This window comes from Daphnia carinata, chromosome 8 (assembly GCF_022539665.2).
Source record: "Daphnia carinata strain CSIRO-1 chromosome 8, CSIRO_AGI_Dcar_HiC_V3, whole genome shotgun sequence".
Classification (NCBI taxonomy): Eukaryota; Metazoa; Arthropoda; class Branchiopoda; order Diplostraca; family Daphniidae; genus Daphnia; species Daphnia carinata.
This window is the reverse complement of record NC_081338.1, coordinates 3,998,182-4,018,039: the sequence shown is the minus strand read 5'-3', so window position 1 is coordinate 4,018,039 and position 19,858 is coordinate 3,998,182. Positions and strand designations below refer to the sequence as shown.

Below are 19,858 nucleotides of genomic sequence, written 5' to 3'. Positions count from 1 at the left end.
ACACCGTTACATCCGTAGAGCCAGTGTTTTTTTTTCCGTCAGTTCGCGTAACAGACGAAGACGATAGATATATTTAATCTTTCAACTATGGAGCTTCCAAGAATCTCAGCTCGGCTTTCACTGGTATTGCAACTGCTAGAGCCTCTACGAAAAATCAAAGGAAATAATTGTAGATAACAATTTTATTAAGATAATATTACTCAAATCTTTTGATGTACCTAAAAATTAAAACTAATCTTCAATAAAAGTCCAAGGTACTCCCAGGTTTGCAGGGCGTAACTGAGGGTTGGTCCTTGCTTCGTATCTCCGTGTAAGTCAATCTATCATCACTCCCATTCCTGTCCTTAAAAATTGATAATAAGTCACCTCTTCTTCGCACCGTATGAAGAACAAAGGTCCACCGCCACCAAAGATAATCCTTTACATGTCTGCCGAAACCTGGCATGCTTGAATGTTTTCACCTTTGGTACTCCTTGTTGGCTCGAATCAACGTCGATAAGACCCACGAGACAAGCCAAAACAAACAACGCAGAAGTCTGGGTCCAAATTCTTCTAAATGGAAAACATGTTCTTCGCTGGCGCCAAGACAGCCGACTTTCATCATAACATCGAGTGTTATCTCATCGACAAAGGACCTGTAATCACGCTTAGTAAAACGCAAGAGCAAAACAACCACAAACCGTGACTACTGACTTGTATCCATTGATTGACACTTCCGCATCCTTAACGAACATGATGAGATGTGACTTGCAGAATAGTATAAAGTCTTGATTAGATTTCTGAACGTTACAGTGCGCCTGACATAATTGGTTACCGTAACAACCTGTTAAATCATGGAACTAGTTCGCTGCATCGTTGCTGCGTTCATTGTTTACCTCGAACTTCTGACGTTGGCATATCCGATTTGTGGAGACGGTCTCACTCTGGAGGAGGAATTACAAGAATTAACTGAGAATTACGTAAGGCAATTATTAAATATTTTCATGTCTCTTGCTTAAGTCTTTCTAAGATTTATTTCATTGCGTGTTTCAGTTTCAATTCAGGGAAACTCTACTGGCAAAAAATGTTCAGTTAGAGGAAACAGTCAGAAAACTAGAGGACCAGCTGCAACAAAACGTTGGCATAGTTTATCCTACCCCCTTTTCGTGAAATTCCAATTTATCTTTATCCAATTTTATTTTACTTTTTTCCAGAAGGAAATAAAAAAAAAATTGGAATCACAAATGAGCTATGTGGAATTCAAATTACAGCAACAGGAGCTACGTTTAGCTACCCTAAACCCATCGATGTTGACAACTGTTTCAAATTCCGATACGCAGCCGGTGGGTGTCCTAAATGAAATGGCAACGTCATACGAGGATCCACGTCAGCCTGGAAATATTTCGAGCGAATTCTATTTGTTGCTAAGAAATGCAACAGTGGGAAACGTCTACTGCAGCCTTACAAGAGTTCCTGACAGTTCAGGTAGACATTCGATGCACTACAGTTACAACGAGTGATGCCGGTATCAATTGTATAACATTTTTTCCAATAAGGATTCCGGCAGGCCAGTGAATATGGTAATCTGACGTCATGGCCCGTCTATTTTTACGTACAAAAAAACAACCTCTTCAGCAAGGAGTCCACTCCTATTCCATTTGTTATTGAAAGAATCAATGTCGGAAAAGCGATGGACGAATGGTCTGGAAAATTCACGACACCGCAAACGGGAACGTATTCTTTCATCTTCAGTGGATTGGCCAAGGTTTCAACATCCTCTTCTCCACTTCGTTTGGGGCTGAATCTTCAGTTGAATGGCTCGGAAATGACAGCAGGACGAGTCGAAGTGGTAGACTATGTCGTCGTCAGTGATAAGCTTATCTCTTTGACCCTCCAAGCAACATTAAAACTTGAATCGGGAGATCGAGTGTGGCTTGAAATCTTCTCTCTGTCAACAGGAGTGGCTCTGTATAACGACGGTGCCCATTTTACCTGCTTCAATGGTTCGCTATTGGAGTAGAGAATCGAAACTCGTAGTAATTGCTTTGAAGAGGGAAAACGTAATAACTAGAGAGAAATAGACTGGCACAACAATTTACTGATGTAACTACACGAAATGTTCAAACGCAGCGATTATGAAAAGAAAAAAAAGTTGTACTGGAACACAACGTAATTTCTGAGTTGGTGATGAGGCCATTCATTCACTGTCCACTTTTGGCTTGTGTTGTAACTCACGGACAAGCTAGACGAACTGTAATAATCAATCAATTCATAGCATGCTAAAGGACGATCGTGCCGCGCATGCGAATAAAGATGAAAGGGATACTGTTCTGTCTGAATGACGTGAATATAGCTATATCCACGGTACGGATACACCTTGGCCTAGTTCGTGCATTGCAAGAATGGAGGCACCCGAAGAGAACCTTACATCTTTACAGCAGAGCATTTCGTTTGATTTCCCTATAATGGGACAGAACATTACTTACGGCCAAGAAGTGTTCCGGAAATCGGTCGTCATTGTCGGCGTGTTTTTGAATTGCCTCGTTTTCTTTGTGGTGATGTTTTCGCGACAGATGCGCTATCCGCGACACACATTTTGGGCTGTCATTGCCTTTTTCGAATGTGTCTTTTTGGTCAAATGTGTACTCGAACTGGCCGTCATTGTGCATCACGATCATTTGGCGTGTCAAATTCTAGTTCTTCTGGCACCTGTCGACTACTCCATCCTGTTGCTTTGCCTTTCATTGGCCGCACTCGATCGCTATTTGGCCATCGTCCGCTACGAATGGTACAAGTCCAGCGTGAGCAATCGAGGTGTCATCGCTTTGATTTCTCTATTGTCAACGTTGACTTTTGTCGTGATTACGACTCCGTTCTGGACTGGCTATTTTTCCATTTACACCTGCACGAACAATTTGACCCACATGCATTGGATCCTCGTTTGGGACTTGTTCTTGGGCACTGCTGGCGTTATCCTGCATCTCATGATCTTCGTGGAATCCAAGGCTCTTATTCAGCAATATGTGCCCAATCGCCATCAGAAACCGATTACCGTCAGATTCGTCCACTCGTCTGCCCGTCAACACAATTCTCTTTCTGGTGAGTTTTGAATTAACTTTTCTTTGTTCTTGTTAGAGCTATTGCTAAGGATCTGCACAGCTTTATTTCCTTGGAGACCGTAACTGCGGGGCTTTAGTATCACTTTAAAAAAACGTCCGCAAAGATACTGAAGAGAGGCAACAGACCTGTTTGTTTGGCAGGATTACATGCACAGCTGTTTTTGCTGAGACATTTAAACGTTAATGCATCCTCTTGTTGACGTTGCACTGCACGTATTCTTCGCCAAAGAAAGAAGCTTTATTCGTTTATCAGGTTACTACTCTCTTGCACGGCTTGGGCCTTATCAATCTCTGTCTATTGAGTAGTCTTTAAGAGCATAACTTACGCAAGAAAACTTATTGCTCTCATCGTCTCAAACAAATATAGCTAGACTAACTTTAAGTGAATTATGTCATAGGAAGAGGAGTAGAACAGCCGCCATCGAATGATAGGATTTTCTTCAGTTTTCCGAAACATTCAACTTTGGTAGAAAACGAACGAAATTCCCACCAACATCTTCCTGCTCATCAGCCGTCTTCCATTGAAAACTTTGACAATGAATGTTTCCCTTGGATCAAGGTCAAAAATCAAGGAGGATCGAAATTTAATCGACTTGAAATCCGCGCTGCCCTCAACATGTCCGTTAACATTCTGCCGTTTTGGTTGTGTACATTTCCGGTTTCATGTAGTATTGTAGTCCTGTACTGGTGTATCCGGCTCGAGGGCGAGTGCGGTAGCATTTTGCTGCCATGGCCTTACTTGTGGAACCTCTTCCTGCTCCATAGCGTCTATAATCCGGTTATGTATATGGCCACCAGTTCAGAATTCTGGCGGGCTCTCGTTCATATTACGAACAAAGTTGCTGCCACGTTTCACATTAAGCTAGCAAGTGGAATTTGAACCAGTTGCTTCCTGGCCGTCTTCCCGAAGGATCGCTAGTTGACGGTTTATTTTCATGTTTGTTGGTAAATGTATCTAGCTGATATCGCCTGACTATTTCCACTAACATTTTCTGGGTTGGGTCGATAATCCGGATCACTTTCTCTCTTGTCGTAGAATTCCAAATATGAATGCTTAGTGTTTACTTTTATCTGAAAGCAGGGTCACGATTGTTTTACCGGTACTTTTGTAATATTTTTGTATGGTTGACCGAGTTCGATCTAAGAGTCTAGTTCTGACAACGTTATCTTGAAGAAGAACCCGAGGTAAATGAGTGATTCCCACCCTCACCTGATTTTTCATAGAAATTTTAAATTCATGATTGGGTTATAATTGCTAAAAAAAAAAAATAGTTAAGGTGCCCAACCAACAGCTTTCTAGTTTATATTGTGCCATGTTTTTTTTTTTTCAAATTTACCACTGTAACACCCACGGCATATATTTTTTAAACATTATTGTCGCTTGTTTTGTCAAACTGCACAATTTATGAGTCTAAATAAAGATTGCAGAAGTATTGGCTCCATTAAAGTCCCATGTGGATTTCAGACGGGAAAAGATTTGTGCGCTACAGCATTAAATCTTAAGAAAAAAGCGCTTCGGCGCTTTTTGAAATGCACCGAATATTTGTGCTGCTTGCTATAGAGAGTACGCTATAGTACTAGCGCGATGCAGCACAAATATTCGATGTATTTAAAAAACGGCTAACTTGATAAGAAAATGAAGGGCTTTTCCTGAATCAGCGTTAAATTTGGGTTATACTGAGTGATTTTCGTCGAATCCCAAGAGATGTAATTTTTGACCAATTTTCACAAAAGTGGTAAGGCTATAAGCCTTTGCACTTTTTCATTTTTCGCTAAATTTTAAATTTCGCTTAAAAACATGATTTCAACTTAGAATTGAATACTAATCACGGAAATCAAATTTGTTTTTCAATTAACCTTATAGTTTTTCAACTAAACGTAAAAAACAAAAAATGAGCGCGCCAGTACGCTACAACGCTAGCGCGATGCAGCAGAAAGTCGGGCTTATTTATCAGTCGGGCTTATTTGTCAGTCGGGCTTAAAAAAAATTTCGGAAAAAACCTACAATTACCGGAATTGGTTGAATATCATAGGATACACCCAAAATTGAATGCTGATTCCGGAAAAATTGCTATTTTTTTCATTAAGTTAATCATTTTTTAAATACACCGAATATTTCATGCAATGCTAGCGCGCCAGTACGCTACAGCGCTAGTGCGATGCAGCAGAAATATTCGGTGAGTGAATGTAGAGAATGAGCTAGGAATCTGACCCGTAGATGGCGATAGCAGTCCGATATTTTTGGGGGGTAGGGTGGAGGGTTAAACTGATTGCCATATGCTTGCTCCGACAAAAACAATAATTGTGGGAAAGAAAGAAGAGGTCTCTGTATAAGTGATAGGTAGAAAGCCCAAGGCAATTGGGGATTTTGTCCAAAAGAAGGTAAGATATAGTTGTGCGTCACAATTATTTTGCATTAACTATATAAATGTGGCATATATATTTCCAGGTCACCAGGATGCTCCTAATATGGTGTGTTTGCAAGGATATTCTTCAGTGAAAATGAGTGATGCCAGTAGAAACTCTTCATTTCTTCACAAAAAAGTTTGGCTTAAGAAAAAAAATAAGACTTCTTTGGCTTGAAAAATGATAGATCTGTGAGTATAAATATGACTTTCGTTATTTAGATATTAATAAAACTCACTATCGAAAAAATATAATGTTTTTTTAAAACAATTTTAAGATTTTCTATGGTGACACCAAGACATGGCAGACATGGATTGGATAATATGGTTACTTGAACACTGGATTTGCAAATGCAGAACAGCTGACTTATGTTTCACATGGTCAGTTGGAGATTTCCCATGCAAAATTTCTAGTAACTCAGCATTTGGTACCATCTTTACTATAATTTTATACAGTATCCTGCATATCTCATTAATAAAGATTTAAATCCTTTTATAGATTGACACATCAGTGAGGAAGGTTCAGTTTAGTTCCTCATATTGTAGTTTCACCCCATGTGTCATTTGTACCAATTGTAGATATTGTCCATAACAAGTCTTCATGTTTCATCTTGCCAGTGGTGCTGATACTTTTTTTATCACAACCGCTTGTTTCAGCTGTTCCAAGTATTGAAGCATTACTTATGCAAGTACTTAGAGAGGGCTGCCCATTACAAAAGAAGAGCTTATCACGGTATGTTATGAAATAAATAGATTTTTAAAGAAAGAAAACTTTTAACCTCTCCTGTTCCTCATAGATGCTATGATGGTATGTTTGCAAAACTGGAAAAAATTCTGTGCTATGGTGGCATTAAGTATGTGCTCAACATTTTGAAAAATGTGAACAGCAAAAACAGTTGGTCAGAATTTCAAATGTCAAAAGTACTTATTTCTGGAAAATCAGTTAATCTACATCCTGATTTTCTGCTGTTCCATCAGTCACTATGCAGTGTGTTTGGACAACCTAAGCATTTTAAAATCAGACTGCTTCAGTTTATATCGAAGATGTATTGCTTGTCATACCCTGTGACCAACTTCACAGGACTATGTTGTAAGTTAGTATCACTTTACAAAGCCAAATAGGTGTAACAAAATGCAATTTTGTAAATTTTTTTATACAGAATTATTTTACTGCTTTGTTTTTTGTTGTACATTGTACAGCTAATTTAGATTGCATGCCTAGTATGAAAGAGATCAAGTATGTTACCGAAATTGGCTATCTCAATTCGCGACTTCCGAACTCATCCTCAGTCTGTCATTCTGATGCAGGGGTCCTGAAAGAAGTTGGAACGTTTTGAACCGTCTCAGCCAATAAGTCTGTCTCTTTTTTTGTGCCTGGAAACCCATGATTATAACTAATTAAAATGCCATTTATTGTGTTATTTGCATAGGTATTAGAAAATAGGTAGTCGCTTAATGATTAGTTTCTTCGCTGCCCGTCAACTTACCATCCAAGCAAGCACTATGTCTGTGAAACCATTAGCTGAATACAGTTAATACCAGTAGTTCACCAAAACAACAGGTAAAGAAGGATTGCACCGATCCTTATTGAATATATATTGATAGGCAAACGTTTAAAAATTGATTCATGTTTCGTTTTCTTTAAATAGGTTAAGAATCATACTGAATCAAAAGAGGTATCTAGTCGAACCAAATTTCATAATGATAACGGTTGGAAGCCCGAAGGAATTTTTGAAAAATGCTTCCTGCCCATTACCTTCAGTCGTTGCTGCACCCCGAAAACAAAGTATTAACAGTTATATAAATTGAAGTGCATATCTGGGCTCCCTTCTTTTCTGTGGCCCCGTTTCCCTTAGATTTTTAATAAGCCCGTAGGGGGTCATGCCCCTACTGTACGGTATATATAAAAATAACATATACCGAGGTTTGGAGGGCTCTGGCCGGAAAGGGGACGTGGGGGTCCGCTTAGTCCGATGATGTGTTCACGGAGGGCGACGTGGCTATCCACAAATCCGAACTAAAGGTTAATCGCTCCAGTAAAAATGTTCCATATCTTCGGCTCTTCTTCCGGCTTCTCTTAGCCAATCACCGGGTAATCTCCCCGGTGGGTCAACAAGGCAGTGTCTCCCCCTGCCTGGGTTGACGGCAACTTTTGAAAGGGCTATTGTGCCTTTTTAAAGTTGCAAAAATAATTCGAATGTGCAGAGAATTGTCAATAAAATTTTTTTTATTAAATATTTTTTCCAAAATTTATTTCTCTCATTGTCTGTTTTCGCTGTGTTTACACATTATATTTATCACCTTTTTTTTTACTTAGCTTACTCAATTCACCTTTATTGTTTTGGCTACCTTTAATGGTAAGCATTGGGACACGTTTAATGGTAAGCATTGTTTCCATTGGTTTATCTTTTATCTGTAAACATTCAATTATTATCCAGGGATCGAACCCTGGATGTTCGGCATACCTCGCCGATGCTCTACCAATGAGCCATGAATCATATGATGACAAGTTAGCTTTTTTCTAGTCACTTGCGGACTTGCATTAACACTTAGAATAAAACTGAAATGCAATACTGTAAAAGTCTTTCTACATTTATTCTCCTTCATTTTTAAACATCTACTGAGGTTTGAACCCAGGGTAACAGATATCGCAGCTAAACACTATACCACAGAGCTATGGTCCTTATGACAGCAATAGACAGATAAACATATAGTTGTGAAGGACTGCATAAACATCCTAGACGATAACATATGATATGCGATAATAAACAAATTATATATATCTCGTGGCTCAATGTTAGAGCATCGGCGTTGCACGCTGAATGTCTGGGGATCGGTTCCCATACGAGTAAAATAAAATACAAATTCAAAATTACTTCAGAAAATATCCAGGTATTGCACGTTATTCCTTGAATCTTGGGAATCGTTGAAGAATTCAATGAGTGTAATAAATAATAATTGAATACTTACAGATAAACGATAAACCAATGGTAACAACGCTTACCATCAAAAACAATTAAGTTGAATTGAGCAAGCTAAATAAAAAAAAAAGTTGATAAATGTAATGTGTAAGCACAGCGAAAACAGACAATGAGAGAAATAAATTTTGGAAAAAATATTTTATAAAAAAAATTTTATTGACAATTCTCTGCACATTCGAATTATTTTTGCAACTTTAAAAAGGCACAACAGCCCCTTCAAAAGTTGCCGTCAACCCAGGCAGGGGGAGACACTGCCTTGTTGACCCACCGGGGAGATTACCCGGTGATTGGCTAAGAGAAGCCGGAAGAAGAGCCGAAGATATGGAACATTTTTACTGGAGCGATTAACCTTTAGTTCGGATTTGTGGATAGCCACGTCGCCCTCCGTGAACACATCATCGGACTAAGCGGACCCCCACGTCCCCTTTCCGGCCAGAGCCCTCCAAACCTCGGTATATGTTATTTTTATATATACCGTACAGTAGGGGCATGACCCCCTACGGGCTTATTACGAGTCAAGGGGAAACGGGGCTACGGAAAGGAAGGGAGCCCAGATATGCACTTCAATTTTTTAAATATGAAATACCGTCTCGAGAATCCAAATGAAGTATAGATATGTCATGTCATCCATCCAGTCATTACAATTTATTCAGTGTCTTGCCCCAACCAAGAATCTTTTCAGATCCAATGTTACTATTAACCTATACTGAGAAAAGAAAAACAACACCATTAAGCATCTCAATTGTTGCTCATGTGACTTACATGACTCATAGATTCAACTTCTGGCAGAAGCTTGGGAAAGGCCATACAAATTGCAGATGAACATCATTGTATAAGGCTCTTGAATGATAAAATAGCGACCGTAGAATGTTGCATTTTTGATAGTTATGTTCCCAGTATATGAAAATCCTTTCCTATTGGATAAATTTTTTTTTTGTAGATTAGACATGGTTGGCAAAAAGGAGGAGAAATGCTTCGTCATAAATTCAAAATTTTTTCAAGAAAATTCCTTTCATACCTAAAGAGTCCATGTATGATGTTCATCGCTGCAATGCCAGCAAAGTGAAACATCTTTAGGGCCATTTAAGTATCCAGCTTCACCAACACTCTGAATGTAAAGGACAAGTTGTTCTTTAGTCAGAGAAGCAGAATTATTAGAGGTTTCTAGCTGTGACACTATGAAGGATTCTATGAGGATTGTACCGGATTTATTAACACTAGATGATACTTCTCATTAGACAATTTGCATTACTCTATTACTTTACCTCATACCTTAACAGTAATGCACTCTCAGTGTTTTCAACTACAGGGCAACTCTTCCATCCTGTAACACTTCCAGATTTGACTTGATCCCCTGCTAAAATTCTGTGAATGCAAAATAACAGCATTAAAAATACTTTTTCGATAGACAAAAAATCGATAAGTGCCTAATCCATGTTTGATGTTGAACTCATGCCATTTCTGAGTTTCTGTACCACACCCATTTTCAGCAGTCTTTATGGTAATATTAATCAAAGCCACATGTACCACTATGAAATGGGTGTTGAAAAGCAAATAAAAACCTGTTGAGATGGATACCAGGAGAATCAGAATAGATCTCAATCAACTTCAGTTATTCTTTTCCCTATAGTACTTAGTGACATAGCATAATAGATATACCTGCCTCAATTCAGAACCATAGACCAACGGAAAAGAACACAGAAATGTAGCTGCTGTGAAAGCAGATCACTTTAGAACACATGATCAGGTATAGATCATCTAAGAGGAAACCTAAAATGCAAAGACAAAAATATTGGGCATAATTGCAGTTTATCAAACATAGTAGCAAAATAAAATAATTGTCCAAGAAAGACATATGCACACTTGGGTTGGCGAATGGGTAAGTCTGATGCAATGTATGGCAACCCGTTTTCCTCTCCCCCCCCCCCCCCCCCCCCCCCCAAAAAAAAAAAAAAAATAAAATAAAATAAATATATCGGCCTTACTTTCTGTTTTACTCCTACCAATCGATAGATGGCGATAGCAGTGAAATAGAAAAAAAAGGCCGATATTTTTTTTTTTTTTTTTTTGGGTAAAACGGATTGCCATTATAGTCTGCTAGAGTTTCGTTATATTGGCTAACAATCCGATGAGCTAATGGCACTCTATTTTTAATTATTCGGATTCGCTTGTTTGTTCGTTATGGCTGAAAGAGGAGCCCATTTAAGTCAGCTTCTTCTTGATTCAAGTAGACCATCAATATTTGAATTAGTTGCTCAGGAAGGGCTTAACCAAGCCCTCCGAGGGACGATAAAATTCTTCTTTAGGGTAGTTTTTTTCTTGTCATAACAATACCCAAATTTAGACAATTATTAAAACGAAAAAGAAATATTTTAATTATAGGTTTGTGCAAATCATTATCCAGAAACCTTTGGTGTAACATTTCGTTGGGCAAACGAAATCCAGTTAGTATTTGACTGCTTACTTCAGAGCTATTATCTACGAAACCATGGTTTGCAATGTTCTGCCTTAGCACAATCATGAAATTATTATTTAACCTTTTCTTGCTAGGTGCTTCATTTGCTGAAAATTTTTATGGACTGGAAAGAGTCACAAAAAATGATTGCCGATTGAATGGGAGGACCAAAATTTGTTCACTCATCAGTCTTTCGGTTCTTCCATATGCTTTGTCGAAATTAGATGCATATTTCTCTAAAAGTCAGCCATCTACTCAGCTACATCCTGTGATGAGCTTTTCCAGCATTCGGTTCATTTATGATTTAATAGTGTTGATAAACTGGATGCTCTATACTTGGGGAAAATCTGTTACCCATTCTCCTGTTTTGCATCTGTTAGGAGTAAAACTTAAACATGGTGGTGAAAACAGCAGCCCAGGAATTTCTCTCACAAAAATCATTGAAATGAGTGCCTTCTTTATTCAATTTCTTGAATGGTGGTTTACTAATCAGTCATCACAAGCCAAGAGCATGCTTTCTTTACCCATTCCACCTCCACCACATTCCGTTGTACAGAACCAAAACTCCAAACCTAAGACGGGTGCTTGTCCGCTGTGTCAACAGCAATGGAAGAACGAGTGCGTCCTACGGGTGTCAGGGTATTATTCATTCGTTTGTATATTACTACTTTATACTCAAAACTGATTCTTTTTTCCAATCACAGATATGTATTTTGTTACCGGTGTATTTTACCATATCTAAAGGAGAACAGCAAGTGTCCAATATCCAAACTACCTGCGACCCCAAATGACTTGATACGCATATTTGCTAACGCTGAATAAAATGATAATATTGGCCGATACGCTGTGGTTGAATGGAGAAAAAAACACGCTTTTCATCGCATCATTTATTAGACTGGTATCTCCATCAAAATCTTTTAAATATATGGGGAAGCGTTTCACACATCTTTACTCGAACACAAGCAAAATAAACAATACCTAAACAAATGTAACCGACGGATAGCTGGGCGTCTTTTGAGACCTCGACGACATACCACGAAGAAAAAAGGTAAATAATAATAAAAAATAAATTAATACATAATACGGCTGCTCACGCTATGTCTTCTTCAATATTTGATTTTTTTTTTTTTTTTTTTTTTTTTTTTAAGGTTGAGGTTGTGGTTTTACTTATTTATTCACTCTTCATAGAGATGATGACCATCGGGATGTGGAATGTTCACCGTTTTGTTTTCATCGAGCGTTTTATGAAACGCGGAGTAAATTTAAAGACGGCCAAACCGAAACAATCGAGCGGAAAACGCGAGTTTCCTTTTAATTTAAAATTTATATGGAGATTAGGGAGCAGGAGAAGGGACGATGAGTGGGGGAATGGAACAAAAGTGCAGGAGGTGGTCGCCATGATCCCCACTCGCTGACTACGACACGATTCACGATTGAATTAAGAGGAAAGCAAGAGTGGATCATCAAACAACACTATTGCACGTGATATAGAAAGATAAAAAGAAGACGAAGAGCAGTGTTGAGAAAAATAACGCAGTTTAAAGAAAATAGGACAGAAAAAAAGAAGAAATGGGAATAAGAGAAGCTCACTCACGTTTTGGGTGAACGAGTTTTACAAATGTACTTGACTATGGGCCTGGTGCAGCGTTCTTGCTACTCACATCTTGACTTTTATTGCACACCGCCAGAAAGGACAGAGAACCCCACGCCGGAAGCCTTCGATCTGACAACATGATCTTCTTGCATAGAATATGCGCAGCTACAGGATCTCCAATGACACGAAGAATGTAAATCCAACCCCGACCCTAAGTGTTACAAATTGGATTCCTCTTTTTGCTGTTAAAAATTCAATCCGTTTTTCCCTGCTTCAACTATTTCGTGTGTCATGTGGATTACTGGCTTTTCCATTGGCTTGTTATGCCACTCTCTAACGCCCCATTAAGAAAATACGACCCACATTACTGTTTTAATTCTGTAAACATACCATCACTCTTTGTAGTGAAAGTGTTTTTTTTTTTTTTTTTTGAAGGAGGGCAGGGCAACTGGGATGAAATCATGGAGTACGCGAGTGGCAGAGGAGGATTATGTGTGTAGAAGTTGAATAGAAATGGAGAAATAGGATAATGAATGCAACATTGTTGCTTCTACCGTTTGGCTGCTGTTCCAGAATTGCGATCCCGCTCTGAACTTCCATCAGATTCGTCCGTATGAGTAACCTATTTAAGTTATTTAGATAATGAACTATCTTTAGGACATCCAGATTAAGATACAAATTCATCTGCAATTATACCTGACGAATATTAGGTGCATAAGTTGGGGTGGAATGGGCGGCTTCGTACTCCATGACTTCCTTGTAGATCAGCTCTTTCCACTGATCAACAGTGTGCTCACGATCATCCACCGAGTGATCGTAGGGACCGGGAGCAGGCTAGTAACATTTTCAGTCAACCTTTAGCCATCTAACGTCTAAAATGTCTAAAGACGACAGTAATATATAATTAAACTTACTGCGTTGACTTCGCCATCCTCGTACCAGACGCTGATGTATGGATGCAATAAGGCCTCGTCGACCGAGATGCGCTTCTCGGGATCGACCACCAGCATCTTACATAGGAGATCACGAGCTTGGCTAGCTGAAAATGTCCAGAAAACAGAATGAGATCAAAACTAACCGTGCATTATTTATGCAAAAAGGAATCGTTGAAATACCTTTTAATCTACTATGTTCCGATGATTCTGCAGGGAAAAGTCCGTCTGGGAAAAGCTTCTCGAAGGCGTAGCCTGGATATTTCGGCCTGTTTTCGACATAGCTGCGGACAGTCGGTTGCAAGCGTTTCATGAATTCAACACTAGGAGTTCCTAGTTGTTCTGTGAAATAAGCGAATTCAGGTTTAAGTTGATCAATTTTCAAATGGTAAGGTAATAAGAAAAAAAGTACCGATGATTTTGTTCCATTGGTCGATATGATCAGTGCCAGGAAAAAGAACATAGCCACGGATCATTTCACCCATGATGCAGCCAACAGACCACAAATCGACATTTTCTTTGTAACCCATACCGAGAATCACCTAAAATAAGTAAGTAAATAAAAAAAAAAAAACATGAGCTGTGGGTTGAAACCGGGCCAAAATCAATGGACACATACTTCTGGTGCGCGATAATATCGTGTGACGACGTAAGGAGTCATCATAAAATTAGTTCCTGCTGTTCTCGCCAGTCCAAAATCAAGAATTTTTAGTGTGCAATCTGACTTGACCACAATGTTACTAGGTTTTAGATCCTAGAAAGATGAATATGGTTGAGTTGTCAATGTTGGAGTAATTTATAGTAAATAATCAACTTCTTACTCTATGTATTATTCCAGCAAGATGGAGATGTTTGATACCACAGAGCATCTGATAAAGAAGGTATGACATTCGCTCATGATCCAAATCCATTTGTATAACCTGTTAAACCGGATTGATCAGTGAGTTCATCGAATTATAACTTTCAAAGCAAAAACAAAAATAACCTGACAAAGATTGGCATCCATCAATTCCATAACCAGATAAACGTCTGAAAACTCACTGATCGACTTTTGCGGCGTGAAGGCATTGAGCAAACCTATGATCTATGGATGCAGAAAAAAATGACACCAAATAAACGATAAAAAATAATCGACCACTAGGAGAATAAAATACAACATACATTTTTGTGATTGACCAATTTCATCAGTTTGAATTCACGATAGGCTCTCTTAGCATGAGTCACATTCTGAAATGGCCTACTCAATTTCTTGATGGCAATGTTCTGTCCTGTAACTGTATCCCAAGCGGCACTGTCAACGTAATTTTTTTAATTCAGTTAGAAATTCCGATGATGTGACCAATGAGAGGAAAGTTGAAAAGTAATACCAAACGATCCCCTGTGCTCCAGATCCGATAGGTTTTAGATTTTGATACCTCCGTAGGATTGTAAACTTGGTATCGCCCACCTCGACGGTGTAGAACTGATTGGATAATCGGGACGCCATTTGAGCCCACGATTCCTGGTGATTTCCCACCGGGGTGCTTGAGTACGAGATGTGACGATGCCGCCTCTATTTTATCGACCTGTGGCTAACAAGGGAATTTAATAACGCCGATCGTGAAAATTGACAACACAGATGGTGAAACTTGAACCTTCCTTGCCATTCCTTCACTAGAAACAAGAACTCAAGAAAGAGACGACAACACTGCGCTACAATAGGTGCAGAGGGCGGATTATTTTGATGCCGCGTGACTTGACTCACGACATTTGCTAGCGAACAAAAACAACACGAGTTAGCAGTAAAGAAATCCCCGCTCGCGGCTCCGCTTGACGGATTCCCTGCTGTCGCGTGGGTGTATCTCTTTCACCGGCTAAAGAGATGGAGGACGCGCCGGTTGATGCACGACAAAACAGCACCATTGCATTCGCATCCCCAGCGCCGCCGCTACCCCCACGAATAGTCAAGGGCCAGACTCTGATGTGACCGGTCGTAAATACAAGGATTATACGTTCATTGTGCAAGACGAGCGTGCTTTGATATGCGCTTGAATCGAAGTATACTGTCGGAGAGAAAAATGGGCATCGATCGTTTTGTGTTGTACTATCCGAATTTGCTGTGAAAAGTCACGTCCATCCTTTAAATAGTCCTATTATTGCCTAATACCCTACTGTACGTAACCATTACAGGGTCACGAAACCTGAAGAGCGAAATGAAAACATACAGAACGAAAAAGCATAGGGTATGACGTTGAAAAAAAAAACTGCAGGGGTTAAAGAAACCATTCAGGTAGACAGTAGATAAATGGGAACAACCAATCCATACACAAGGATTAACATGTAACTCAACACGATGATGGGTTAAAACGTAAGCGATGTTGGGCGATTGAATTCATTTATTGTAAGTCCACAACAAATCGATTCAACCGGCCAAAGGGGCCAGAAAGGAAAAGCAGCGACGCATCGACATACGTACACCCCTCTCTCTTTAACCCTCCCAGCTCCCTTTGCACACTTGCCCATCATATCTATGACGTGTGGCCTAACGTCACAGCAATAAGGCAAGATAGAGGAAATAAGCAAAAATAAAATCATTAAAAAGTTTTAGCAAGCCCCATTGTAAAAACTTAATCTTTAAAATGTTTTTTTTTTTATCAATTGCAATCCTTCTTGTTCTAGCATTGAATGTCAAAATTTAGTATGCACACAGGTCACTGGCAGAATTATCTGAAAGTTAAAAGCTGTGGGAACGAACCTTTCACTAAGATCTTTGAATTGATGCAGGACTATATTAAGTATGTAACACATACAACATGGCTACAAATGAATGGTTTTACTCCTAAGTCTTCATCGAGAAGTTTTACCTTACACCTATTTCTCTTTAATGTGCAGAACAAGGTGGAAATAAAGCAAAAAGATGTATCAAAGATGTAAGATGCCCAGCTTAATATTTCTACACCATGTCCCTAACATCACACATCATGGAGGGAAGTGGTAAGGAATGGTTCAAGAAACCCACTGGAAGGCAAATGTCAAGAAAATCAATACTTACCAAAAGAAGTGAGACAATGGTAGAAATTTCGAAGTACAATTCAAATGAAAAGACTTTTGATCCTCCTGTAAACTAAGTCACTCTTAAACAAAACCTCTAATATCTTCTTGAAGGAATATCGGCCAAGTTTCATCCAACTACCGGTTTGTTTGGGACTGCTCTTTTTCGACAATACAATGTAGCTTGAATGTCAAACGGCACTTCAGTAGTTCGAATGGGTAACGCTGGCGAGAGTTTAAGAATAAACACTGCAAATAAAGTTCACTCAAGAGCTTATTACACCTGTCATACAGTCATGGCCGACTGTGTTTCTATGTCTATGTGTTGTGCGTGCCGTGATGAACAATTTTTTTTTCTTTTCTTTTTATGCCAGCCGATCGTGATCCATACCTAAACACACACGTTGTGCGGGTATACCGAAACACACATCTGCTTAGTGGTACGCTTGACTTTACCGCGCTTTTCAATGCCGAAATGACGCAAGTGCTTTGGCGCTCTGTTTAAGCAACGTGTATTGCACATACATTTTGAGGAGATAATAGCGGACTATCTGTTTTTATGATAAGCGAGTAACGACAAAAGATGAAACCAACAATGCCCAAATGAAGATATGAGGTTCTGTAGCATTACAAATAACCCAAACTTTGTCGAGGAATGATGCCAATAAAGTATTTGTCAATGTAATATCAGGTTGGCCAAGTATTCTTTGGTTTTCCAGGTATTTAATCAATGGTTCATGATCAGATGAGAAAATAGGAAGATAGTCAGAAACCCTGGTTCGTTTCCACCAATTGCCTGTGTCACTGCCGTAAAATTAAAAAAAATAAGTTTTCCTGTTAAAAATGTTTAACAGGCGTACCTGTGGTCTGAGGAAGAGGTGTATCTATAGGTGTATAAGCTCCCTTTGATATACTTTGGAGGCCAATCCTCTTCAAACTCGTTGTATATATTGGAATCGAGTAGATTAATGACATCCGATTCGTTGGTCAAAATTCGGTATGCCAATGATACCAACCAGGGATTGTGATGGTAGGTTCCCAATGCAGCAAACCACCTATATTAAATACACTTGATTTTACTTACCGTACGAATGAAAAAGAAACAAACAGGAGAATGAAAATACATTTGCCAATCTAGTCGAGGTTGATGAGGTACTGAGAAAAAGAAAGATAGGTGGAATTTAGATTTCAGAAGACGATACTTAAGCAATCACTGGGCTTACCGATGAACGAGCATGGTCTTTCAATTTGCCCAGGTTTATATTTAAATGAAATTTCGTTATATGGCCCCTGCAGTTCAGTTGCTCCTTCTAATATTACCTCTGGTCGACCACCTACACCAGTCATGGATCGAAAGAGACCGTAGGAACCTAGACCACAAAGCGCATGTGAGAACAATATAATTTTAATAATTATGTCATAACTTCTTACTAGTTAAATGAAACTGATCAAACTGTCCATGCCAACGATTAAGGAAAGCGGGCAGTGATGTACGCGTCGCAGGATTAAGCGTCGAATACGGAACCTTAAGAACCACAGGGAACAAGATTGAGAAGGTGTTTCTTCGACAGTAGGCATATTATCCAAAAGATACTATACCAAGCTGATCCCAAACAGGAAAACTGCCACGGTGAAACACGCGACATACTGAATAACATTCAGAATATATTCAAACAAGGATGATCGTGATCTGAAAACCAGATCATATAGCGACGTGCAAGCAACAAAGAAGAAAGATGTAGCACCAATGGCAATTGATGCTGGTACTGCTAATTTAAGGGCCGCTTCAAACTCTTTTGCAGAAAATCCTGTTAATAGCAAAGGGAAAAATTGTGTAACATAACTTGAAGTGAACCAAACATATTGACATCGTACGTATCTCAGAATGGATTGGGACTTCCTTTCCTAAGTCAATCCCAAACCAAAGAACCGTAAAATAAATCAGTAATCCAAGAGTAATTCCGGTGACTATATTTTCCATTGCTTGCGCCTTCTTGTTGTTTTGTACTCCAAAAAGATGACGATCGTCCATCAGCGAAAAACATAACGTTATGGTAACAAGATTGAAGAAATTATAATTTCCACTGGCGATTATCATGACCTGAAGCAGTATCTGAAAGAAATAATTTAATGAAATTAGAATATATTTGAATTCTGTCGCAATACTCTTATTCAACCTGTCCATAGCACGAAAAAAGTCGCAATTTCCGAAACGGTGCAAAAAACAAAAAAGGCAGCGCAATTTCAATCACGTACGTTGCCACCACTGAGAGTTTATGGAACCAAACTGGAGACTGGTGAAAATACCATGATAATGGATTTGGAATGCATTGAGATTCATAATGAACTGTCAAGGCTATTAAAGAAATGAAAAAGATAGCTTTAACAATAGCCCTTGTGTGAAAACAAAGAAAAAATAAATAAAAACTATCTAATACCTGACAAGTTCCACCATGTTGGACATTTACTGGTAAGTTTTACAACTCCAGACGCAAACATGAGACGAAAAAGTAACCATTTCACAAGCCAAAAGCACAACCGGTCTCTTGGTGTGGTTCTTCTTTTCTTTGAGTAAATGATTGGAGCCACAACAATAGTTATGAATCCACTTTCTAGTAACATGATATCCCACTGGAAATGGAGAAATGTTTGGCCCACTTTGTACAGTGAGAGGTATAAGAGCCATAGTGTAAAAAATACGAACAGATTGCAGATCTTTTGATAAACTAGCCTACATGTAAAGGTAAAGATTACATGTTATTTTGCAGATCAGAACTTCTAACCCAGAAACGGATAAAAATTTTACCCAAGAAATGATAATAGGATTCCAGTCAGAGCAAACAGTTCCATGCAATAGGAAACAGTTAAACCAAACATTGGAGCTAGATGTAGCAGTGTTGGATTCTCCCAAAATTTATCAAAGACATGCCTTTCGTCCTGAATACCTAAATTGGCATGTGATGGAAGGATACCATTGGGCCCGTATAACCCTGAAAATGAATGAGAGTGGATTTTGTTATATCGATACGAAATTCACGAAAAAGTTGATTACATTTGAACAACCTCGTATTTGCACATAGAATGAGCTGAACGCAGAAAGATATATAGCTGCCATACATCTTAAATAAACATTTCTCGTGTAATACATTTCCGACCCCATCGTTATAAGCAGCAGTTACGAGCCAAATTTCAACGTTGCAACTGTTATGACACTTGGGAATCGTCTGCCATCTACTTGCCGGTGCACGCCTGTTGTTAAATATCACGAAATGGCATATTCTATATGAATGACCAGCGACGCAAATAAAAACATTTTTTCTACATTCCTCTTAACTGATTTCGTTCGAAATTATACGTACCTGT

At 38.9% G+C, this 19,858-nt stretch overlaps 5 protein-coding genes and 2 long non-coding RNA genes across 8 annotated transcripts; 5 read left to right on the top strand and 2 right to left on the bottom strand.

The window, feature by feature from the left end:
• The first annotated feature begins 808 nt into the window (after nt 1-808).
• Nucleotides 809-4,404, top strand: LOC130703691 (uncharacterized). Its single transcript, XM_057525128.1, has 5 exons — nt 809-959; nt 1,033-1,116; nt 1,194-1,464; nt 1,536-3,078; nt 3,497-4,404. Exons 4-5 carry the CDS (start codon nt 2,382-2,384, stop codon nt 3,976-3,978), a joined length of 1,179 nt encoding a protein of 392 aa, XP_057381111.1. The 5' UTR covers nt 809-959; nt 1,033-1,116; nt 1,194-1,464; nt 1,536-2,381; the 3' UTR covers nt 3,979-4,404.
• On the top strand, nt 834-1,999 carry LOC132087719 (uncharacterized). Its single transcript, XM_057525129.2, has 4 exons — nt 834-959; nt 1,033-1,116; nt 1,197-1,464; nt 1,536-1,999. The coding sequence occupies exons 1-4, from the start codon at nt 834-836 to the stop codon at nt 1,997-1,999; spliced, it is 942 nt and encodes a 313-aa protein (XP_057381112.2).
• A 1,430-nt stretch (nt 4,405-5,834) lies between the features above and the next one.
• On the top strand, nt 5,835-6,611 carry LOC132088229 (uncharacterized). Its single transcript, XR_009421616.1, has 3 exons — nt 5,835-5,931; nt 6,003-6,236; nt 6,301-6,611. It is a non-coding gene; the product is annotated as an uncharacterized LOC132088229 (long non-coding RNA).
• Nucleotides 6,612-6,673: 62 nt separating this feature from the next.
• Nucleotides 6,674-7,652, top strand: LOC130703730 (uncharacterized). Its single transcript, XR_009004805.2, has 3 exons — nt 6,674-6,857; nt 6,934-7,064; nt 7,153-7,652. It is a non-coding gene; the product is annotated as an uncharacterized LOC130703730 (long non-coding RNA).
• Nucleotides 7,653-10,583: 2,931 nt separating this feature from the next.
• Nucleotides 10,584-11,973, top strand: LOC130703695 (peroxisome assembly protein 12-like). Its single transcript, XM_057525135.2, has 4 exons — nt 10,584-10,791; nt 10,867-10,975; nt 11,035-11,578; nt 11,644-11,973. Exons 1-4 carry the CDS (start codon nt 10,666-10,668, stop codon nt 11,759-11,761), a joined length of 897 nt encoding a protein of 298 aa, XP_057381118.1. The 5' UTR covers nt 10,584-10,665; the 3' UTR covers nt 11,762-11,973.
• On the bottom strand, nt 11,812-16,828 carry LOC130703690 (stress-activated protein kinase JNK-like). The gene is made up of 11 exons (XM_057525127.2): nt 16,497-16,828; nt 14,833-15,036; nt 14,627-14,756; nt 14,451-14,549; nt 14,287-14,385; nt 14,085-14,219; nt 13,878-14,007; nt 13,649-13,807; nt 13,448-13,572; nt 13,230-13,367; nt 11,812-13,155 (listed from the first exon to the last, which is right to left on the bottom strand). The coding sequence occupies exons 2-11, from the start codon at nt 14,949-14,951 to the stop codon at nt 13,084-13,086; spliced, it is 1,206 nt and encodes a 401-aa protein (XP_057381110.1). The 5' UTR covers nt 14,952-15,036; nt 16,497-16,828; the 3' UTR covers nt 11,812-13,083.
• Nucleotides 16,829-17,035: 207 nt separating this feature from the next.
• Nucleotides 17,036-19,716, bottom strand: LOC130703686 (lipase maturation factor 2-like). Of its 2 annotated transcripts, none has more exons than XM_057525123.2 (11): nt 19,559-19,716; nt 19,302-19,485; nt 18,934-19,226; nt 18,673-18,851; nt 18,371-18,608; nt 18,095-18,303; nt 17,927-18,020; nt 17,719-17,865; nt 17,620-17,650; nt 17,356-17,550; nt 17,036-17,299 (listed from the first exon to the last, which is right to left on the bottom strand). In XM_057525123.2, the coding sequence occupies exons 1-11, from the start codon at nt 19,653-19,655 to the stop codon at nt 17,053-17,055; spliced, it is 1,914 nt and encodes a 637-aa protein (XP_057381106.1). In that variant the 5' UTR covers nt 19,656-19,716; the 3' UTR covers nt 17,036-17,052. The 2 variants fall into 2 exon arrangements, with proteins under 2 accessions (XP_057381106.1, XP_057381107.1); XM_057525124.2 differs by having other exon boundaries at nt 19,548-19,714.
• Between the last annotated feature and the right edge of the window lie 142 nt (nt 19,717-19,858).